Source organism: Panthera onca, chromosome A1 (genome assembly GCF_046562875.1).
Source record: "Panthera onca isolate mPanOnc1 chromosome A1, mPanOnc1 haplotype 2, whole genome shotgun sequence".
NCBI classification, from domain to species: Eukaryota; Metazoa; Chordata; class Mammalia; order Carnivora; family Felidae; genus Panthera; species Panthera onca.
Genome location: NC_138339.1, coordinates 155878952 through 155887158, shown reverse-complemented (window position 1 = coordinate 155887158; position 8207 = coordinate 155878952). Strand labels below are relative to the sequence as shown.

The following is an 8207-nucleotide window of genomic DNA, read 5'->3' as shown; positions in this document are numbered from 1 at the left end:
ATGTAAAGTTTTTTCTATAAGATGTTTTTCAGGAACCCAACTCAGAAGACCCACATGAAAAGGCAAAGCACCAAGACCTTTAGAACAGGACATGATATGTGCAGACATGGGATTTAACACAGAACTATTTTGAGCCAGATCAGAGCTGAAGCATGTGCAGAATCCCCCTGAACTTCTCTACCTTTAACTTTAGAGGATTACAACACTAAAATCTGCTCTGGAGGCAGATCCTAGGCAATTTTTTGAACTTGAGACATATGCACTATCATGTAAATGTGGTAAGTATGCCTAAGTAATAGAATATGTATAAGTTCCCTAGTGTATATGCAAGCTTCTGGCCTCTGCCCCATCTGCATACTAAATAAAAGCTAATTGCACTATCCCCAAAGAAATACAATGCTTTAGGAAATATCCCCAGTATTCTCCTTAGTTACTGCAAGGAAATAAAAGCTTCCATACCAGACTGACTGTATGCCTTGTATGTGCTACTGGCTTGCATTCACCAAGCAAAGGGACCCATTGCGTCCAGTAACAGAATGGGAGGACATGGAGAAATAATAAACACCAGCGGTATTTAGGCACTCTGGCATTATTCATGTTACAAGGTTTCACATTTTTGACAAAATTAGTGCTGATGCACTTTTCAGCATAACTGGCATTAGCAGTTGCTGAATACATTAGTAATATTACCTATGGTATAACCCCAAGTAACAGCACCCATGCACCCCTGAGCAGATGTGGATGATTTAGACTGTCAGAATCCTTCCCGTGTCACACCATGAACTCCTTGACATCTTGCCAAGACCCTTTTAAAGGCCCCAGTTACATCTGTGTTTCTCAAGCTGTAAATGAGAGGATTTAACAAAGGAGTGAGAATGGTGTAAAAGGCGGAGAAGACCTTGTCTTTGATCGGTGTGTGGTAGGATTGGGGAAGCATATATGTATACAGGGCGGCCCCATAAAACAAGGTCACCACCATTATGTGTGATGAGCAGGTGGCAAAAGCCTTCTTCTTCCCTTCTGCTGACTTCATCTGGTGCACTGTGATGAGAATTCGGGCATAGGAAGCAATTATCACAGAGAAGGGGATCAGCAGCATCATGACACAGCAAACATACATTACCATTTCATAGGCAGCTTTGTCACCACAGGCCAGCCTCAGCATGGTAGGTGCTTCACAGAAGAAGTGATTGATCTTGCGGGAACTGCAGAATGGGAGACTCATGGTGATCGGAGTGAGGAGGAAGCTGTCCAAAGCACCACCAAACCAAGAGCTGGCCAAGATCATCCAACAGACCCGGTGGCTCATAAGAACAGGATAGCGAAGCGGGTTGCAGATGGCCACATAGCGGTCATAAGCCATGAGTCCTAGCAGGAAAAATTCAGCCCCCACAAAGCCCATGTAGAGAAAGTGCTGGGCTGTACAGGCAGCGAAGGAGATAGTCCCCTTGCCCACAAGATAATTGACCAGCATCTTGGGCACAATGGTAGAGATGTACATCATGTCAATGAAGGAGAGGTGGCTGAGCAGGAAGTACATGGGGGTATGGAGGTAAGGGTCTATATGGATCAGGAAGATCATGACCCCGTTAACTATCATGGCCATGAAGAATACAGCACAAATTATGCTGAAAAGGAAGCCTGAGGTTGCACCATGAGTGAAGAGCCCTATGAGGGTGAAGTCACTGGAACAGGTTTTATTGTCTCCAACCATGGTGTTAAGTTGGACCTAGAGTGGTAAGGAAATAAGTGGGGGGTTAAAGAAAATTCCAGTAGATAATATGAATCATTTAAGATGTAAGTATAAGCATTAGTAAATTAAAATTACTTGTATAATATTAAACATTTTGTTCATGTGTATATGTTGTGGGGTGGATTTGCAGGTTCTTTCTTGGATATTTCTTCTTGTTGAGGAACAATTTTGAAGCTGAGTCTCCATGGCATGAAGACGAATGGATATTTGGCAATTGATCAGTTTAAGGGAGTGCAGTTATTATTGAAGAATGTGTGGACCCCACAGATCTTCACCTAGAGTTGGCTTCATGTTTATTTAAAACACAGATAGAGCTGTAAAACAATTGATTGAGTTAATTAAAATAACCAAATAATTTAGGAAGATGTTTTATTGAATTGGGAAGTTTATGGCAACTATGAAACTGACCTGCCTCATCTAGACATAACCATTAAGTTGTAGATATGGCTGAAAATTATGCAATATAGTAAATTGAATCACTGCATTGTCCATCTGATCATTATTCAACCTTATTTTTTTCTTCACTCATTTGTTGAATTAGTAAATTGTACACCTGAAACTACTATTATACTGTATGTTAACTAACTGGAATTTAAATAAAAACAAACCAACAAAAAGATAAAGTGATTCTATTATATAATAAAACACACTAAATAAAATTACAGGCATTGTTCATTAAAATATCAGAGAACCTGGGGTGCCTGGGTGGCTCAGTCAGTTGAGTGTCTGATTTTGGCTCAGGTCATGATCTCATGATCAGTGAGCTGGAGCCCCGCACTGGGCTCTGTGCTGACAGCTCAGAACCTAGAGCCTGCTTCAGATTCTGTCTCCCTCTCTCTCTCTGCCCCTCCCCCACTCATGCTCTGTTCTCTGTCAGAAATGAATAAACGTTATTTTTTTTAATATCAGAGAACCTGAAAAACGCACACACGCACTAATGCCCCATAATTATGAACTACTCTCAATTATAAATGTGGATTAAAATCTTCCCCAAATTAATATTAGTTATTAAACCCAGCAATGCATTAAAAAACCATATCTGCAAATCTGTTCATATAAACCCACTCCCCCTCTTTTTGTTAAAAAAAAATGTTTATTTTTGAGAGAGAGAGAGAGAGAGAGAGAGAGAAAGAGGGAGAGTGAGCACAAACAGGGGCTGAAGCTCAGAGCCCGACACAGGTTTCAAACTCATGAGCTGTGAGATCATGACCTGATCCAAAGTCAGACGCTTAAGTGACTGAGTCATGGGCGCCCCTCCCTCTCCCTCCTAATATGCTTTAAAGTTCAGCATTATTTTTGGGCTAACGATAAAAGTCCTGAATGTGGTTTGCATGACCTTTGGTAGCCTGAATATTCAGGACTCTGTTCTCTAGTGCTTTGACAGTTTCTCACATTTGTCTCCAAGAAAATAACCAGACTCAAAAGTCCCCCCTGCCTGGAACACAATTATTCTCTATTTATGTGGTTTCTATAATCCTAGGTCTCAGCTCACATAACTTCCCACATGGACCCTTTCTGGTGTCAGTTATAGTGTCAAATACTCTCATATGTTAACATATTTGTTCATAACATCAACAAAATATTGATACACAATATCAACAAAAATGATGAAATAGCTGGTACTAAACTTGGAGAAAAGTGTAAAATTAACAAAATGCACCCTTAATTGAAATTCTAATAGGAACTTTTTTCTGGAGAAACTTGGTGAAATAATTCTAAAGTGTATCTGAAAGAATGAGCATATGTTAAATGTCCAGAGGGAAAAATGTTAAAAATTGACAGTACATTCACCTCTGTAACACCTATGCAAAATACAGAAGCTGAACAACTAGACAGAAAAGACGGATTAGAAATAAACATCCCTCACCACCACCACTCTCCAAAATATACAGAAAATCATAGCATGTAAATGGTTGCTGCACATAAGAATTCAAACAAATGGAAGGATTAATTTAATAATATATATATGGAAGTGAAGGAAAACCAAAAATATCACCCCAAACTCTTTCTCTGACATAAAAGTTATTTTGAGCTGAAGGAAATTAAGCAGAAGCAAACTCAGATAATTCTCTTTTCTACCTAAGGGCAGAATATAAATTATCCTTTTCCTAGAGACAGACTCTTATCAGCCCAGAGATGGCCCCTAATAAATCTGCAAAAAATCTTACTCTATTTGTTCCCTCCCTTATATTTACATTTCCAATGTGCTGCTCTTGGAAGTCTAAGAGTCTTATAATTTCTCTACAAACTCATTGTTCTTTTTTGAAGATGCTATATAAGTCTCAGTTTTAAGACATCACCTTGAGTTACTTTTTTTGTTTTGGTTTCTCCTAGGTGTTATACACTGCATGCATTAATAAGCTGTTTTTCTTTTGTTGATTTGTCATTTTGTTAAAGAATCTCACCTAAACATTACATGAATAGAGGTAAAATTTTGTCTCCCCTACAGATTAAAAAAAAAAAAATTACAATTTAGAGTTAAAGGTTAAGACTTTTCTTTTAAACTCACAATCTTTACATCAGGTGGCTCAAAAGCTTGAGTAAAAAACATATTACATTTCTAAAGAATGACAGTAACACTTAGAATATTCTTTAAGATTTCATTTTTAAGTAATCTCTATACCAAACGTGGGGCTCAAATTTACAACTCCAAAATCAAGAATTGCACCCTCCACCAACTGAGGAAGCCAGGTACCCCATACATTTAGGATTTTCAGTATGAGAAAGCGGGTTCTAGAGAAAATTAAAAGACTTTCTCTAGATGTTTTTGGCAACATTTATTTTATATAAAACATCTTTTATAAACATCTACACTTTAGCTATTTTTACAAATTTATTCTGAGGAAAAAATAGTATGAAGATGTGAGTATATGCAAAGATGCTAATCAATCATTGCTTTTGACAGTAAAAATAAACTGGAAACAATCTAAATAATCAACATCACCAGACTGACAAAATTAAACTCTCTGCAGCTTACGTTGTACCTATTGATAATAGTGATGTAGTTTAGGGTTTCTGGTCATGTAAATATGTGCAGGATGTATTTTTTATTAAAAACACATACTACTACTCATTTACAGAAATACATATGTATAGAAAAATTATAATACTCTATACATAGTTTAGCAATTTTAGCACAGAGATAAGAAAGAATGAGCCCAAGGGCAGAGGCTCAAGAAACAGCAACCTTGAGGCTCTGCGGAATTGAATGGCGTTTGAGGAATCAGGAAGACACTTTACCAGAGCATCATAGAATCTGGTTTATTTTACTTACTGAATATTATAAACTTTATATTTAGTCCCTTTCCAAGTAAAATGGACTAGATCCTGATGGTAATCAGAGTCCCATAAACATATCTTGAATCTCTCCCTGATGCTCTCAATCTTCTGACCAGGGAGAACACCATCCTCTTACCCCCATGATAGCTTTTCCACTTGATTCCACAACTTGTAGCAGTGTGCCTAGGGTTTCTATTTGCTCCTTCTATCTTCCCAACTACAATGTGACATATTTGAGAGTAGAGCCATCATCTAAATAGTCTTTATATTTGCAGTTATTAGAACAGTCTTGCATATAACAGATGGTCTACATATCAATAGATTACTCCTAGAATTTAATGACTCCTATACTTAATATTTTCCCATTTCAAATGTGTACATGAGGGGACAATAAATATAAATATTTTCTTTTGCTACTCCCTGTGAAATCACACTGTACCAAAAAGGCTAACTTTGAAGACCTCTTAAGTCAGAACAAAACTGGGTCTCTGGGGAAGAAAGAAAGTGAATGATATCAGTCAGAGAGATGATGTTGTCAGCCATTGGTTCCCTTCTAACCACATAAATACATTATCCATGCACTTTCAACACAGCTTAACAGCATCTTTCCAACCAACAGCTACAACCATTAATGAAAAGCACTCCCACCTTTTGGATACTGCCTCTTGATGTGTCTAAAATGGGCCACAAAATGCAATACATAGAATCAGTTCATAAAATAGTTATTGGCTTTGTCACAATGCTACCAGAATGATTTTCCATTTGATTATCTTTATCCTAAGCCCTTCTGCAAGAAAGTGATATTTGTTTTAAACAAGTGAATGGATATTTGTAGTTGAAGCAACAGAAAATTTGCAGCCCTCTCTCAATGTTTCTATGATTATTATTACACTCTACCTATATATCTATATTATATTATAGCTATACAGCATATACACATATAGTATACCTATTATACTATATTTATATACCTATATTATACTATATCTATATATATATACTATATCTATTATTATACTGATGATCCCATTTTAAGTATTCCATTTTCACCTGAAAAACCTACCTTTATGTGTGCTAAATGAGTAATGTGACAGTAGTCAGAAATAGTTAAATAATAGCCTATGTTTTAAGGTTTGAAAACTAGTTTTTAGTCTACAATTTGGGCTTTATTAGTTCAGTCAAAAATATTTGCCTTTGGACTCCTGGCTTGTGCTTCATCTACTTCCAGTCCATTCTTCTTAAGGTAGATCACCCTAATTCCTTAAACCTCCACCAAAATTTCTACTTTACAAACCTATTCAATTTAATTGTTTTGGCATCTTACTTAAGTCTTTATGTTTTAAATTTATATCAAGTTTGTTGTAAATGGAGGTGCAAAAAATATCTGAATTTTATCAAACCATTGACCTTTCTTATCCATTCTCCCGCCCATACCCCCATGCACATTATTTAAGAGATACAAATGGTTTTCTTACCCTTAGAATGTAGGTGAAGAAGGTGATAACAGCAGATGACTTATATCTAGAAAAAGGTATATGAATCAAAAGCAAAACTAGTTACAGACAACATCACAAGAGATAAGACCTTAGAAAATAAGCAGATAAAATGGAACTTCCTTTGTTTCCTTATTTCTTATCCTCATAGAGGTCTCCTTCCTTCCTTGAAGTGATGGCAGGAGATTCAGGTTGAAAGACACAAACCATCAAAAAGAAGATTGTTAGAAGTATTTAAAGATGAAACCTTAACTGGAGCCATGGATTTTACACTTCAGTGCCACAAAAACTTTGGGGCACATTGCACCAGAGAACCCAAGAGAACGTTTAAATAACCTGCAGAATGTCGTCATAATCATTCTGAGATTTCTTATGGAGACATCTCCTTCTAAGAATCCAAGGGTTATCAATTAAACTGGCTCTGGTTGGTATTGAACCAGACTGAGACTTCACTCAAATGTCTAAATTGTAAGCAAACGTTCCACAGCTAAAGTGATTGGGTTGAATTCTCTCCAGTATTTTTTTTTAATTAGTAGCTTGAGAACAACTATTTTATGGATGTTTCATCACCAAACACTTATGTCTTTTAGTCCTCTAGAGAACAGATTAGTAATAATGGGAAAATTGCCAACGGAAGAAAAGAGAAGTTTTCATTTGGTCATTTAATTTCTCACTTCAAGAACAATTGTCAGCTCTAATCCTGTCATTTTTCTCTTTCAATAATCACCTTCTCATAAAGACCACTCATTAACTAAATGCCACCAAAATAACTTGTACAATCACCAATTTAATAAAAGTACTGGCCAATTTGATAAGAAAGTATGTTTTTATTTAGCCTATTGTCAGTGTAATGGATGTAAAAACCCAATTTAAGAAAGTGATTATTATGAAACTTTATTTAACATATGGTTAGAAAACAAAGTTGGTGAAAATACTTTATTCCAGATTGGTAATTCTTGGCTGGGGGATGGGCGAGGGAGATGGCGCTGGCGAGCGCCTTTGTTCCCCACCAAACTGAGCTCTGTCATTCGGGGGCTCAGCAGCTCTCCCTCCCTTTGTCCTCCATCCTTCCCGCTTTCCGAGCAGAGCTGTTAACTTATGACCTCCCAGACGCTAAGTCGCGCTTGCTGTCAGAACACACTCCGTCTGGCCCCTCCGCTTTTGCCAGCCAGACTCGGAGGCTCTGCTTGGCCGGCAGGCTGCCCCTCCGCCTTGGCTCCCTCCCGCCAATCCGTGGAGCGCGCACCACCTCGCCGCCCTTCCTACCCTCTTCCGTGGGCCTCTCGTCTGCACTTGGTTCCGGAGACTCCGTTCTGCTAATCCTCTGGCGGTTTTCTGGGTTATTTAGGCAGGTGTAGGTGGAATCTAAGTGATCAGCAGGACGCGCGGTGAGCCCAGAGTCCTCCTATGCCGCCATCTTCCTCAACCCCACAGATTGGTAATTCTTAATTCATGTACAAGCCACCTTTGTTTGAAAAAAAAAAAAAAAAGCCATTGCTTTCTTTTTTTAAAACAACAATTCATTTAAAAAATGCAAAAACATGGAAAATAGTTCATCACTACAAAAAGCAAAAAATGTGCTAGTTCAATCTGAAAACTTTGATATGTTCAATTTATCTCTGGGAACACCAGACTTTGTGGTTTCAGATTAACACTTCTTGTGATTATTTAGGTACGGCCAA

General features: G+C 37.6%; 1 protein-coding gene across 3 annotated transcripts; it reads right to left on the bottom strand.

Annotated features, from left to right (window-relative positions):
• Positions 1-583: 583 nt before the first annotated feature.
• OR2T6 (olfactory receptor family 2 subfamily T member 6) lies at positions 584-6834 on the bottom strand. Of its 3 annotated transcripts, XM_060636575.3 has the most exons (3): positions 6508-6834; positions 1829-2067; positions 584-1729 (listed from the first exon to the last, which is right to left on the bottom strand). In XM_060636575.3, exons 2-3 carry the CDS (start codon positions 1937-1939, stop codon positions 755-757), a joined length of 1086 nt encoding a protein of 361 aa, XP_060492558.3. In that variant the 5' UTR covers positions 1940-2067; positions 6508-6834; the 3' UTR covers positions 584-754. The 3 variants fall into 3 exon arrangements, with proteins under 3 accessions (XP_060492558.3, XP_060492559.3, XP_060492560.3); XM_060636576.3 differs by lacking the exon at positions 1829-2067; XM_060636577.3 differs by lacking the exon at positions 1829-2067 and having other exon boundaries at positions 6617-6834.
• Positions 6835-8207: the final 1373 nt, after the last annotated feature.

Coding starts and splice junctions, on each gene's coding strand:
- OR2T6 (XM_060636575.3), bottom strand. CDS start 1,939: ATGGAGACTCAGCTTCAAAATTGTTCCTCAACAAGAAGAAATATCCAA. Junction 1,730..1,828: donor AAATGTTTAATATTATACAA/GTAATTTTAATT, acceptor TTACCACTCTAG/GTCCAACTTAACACCATGGT.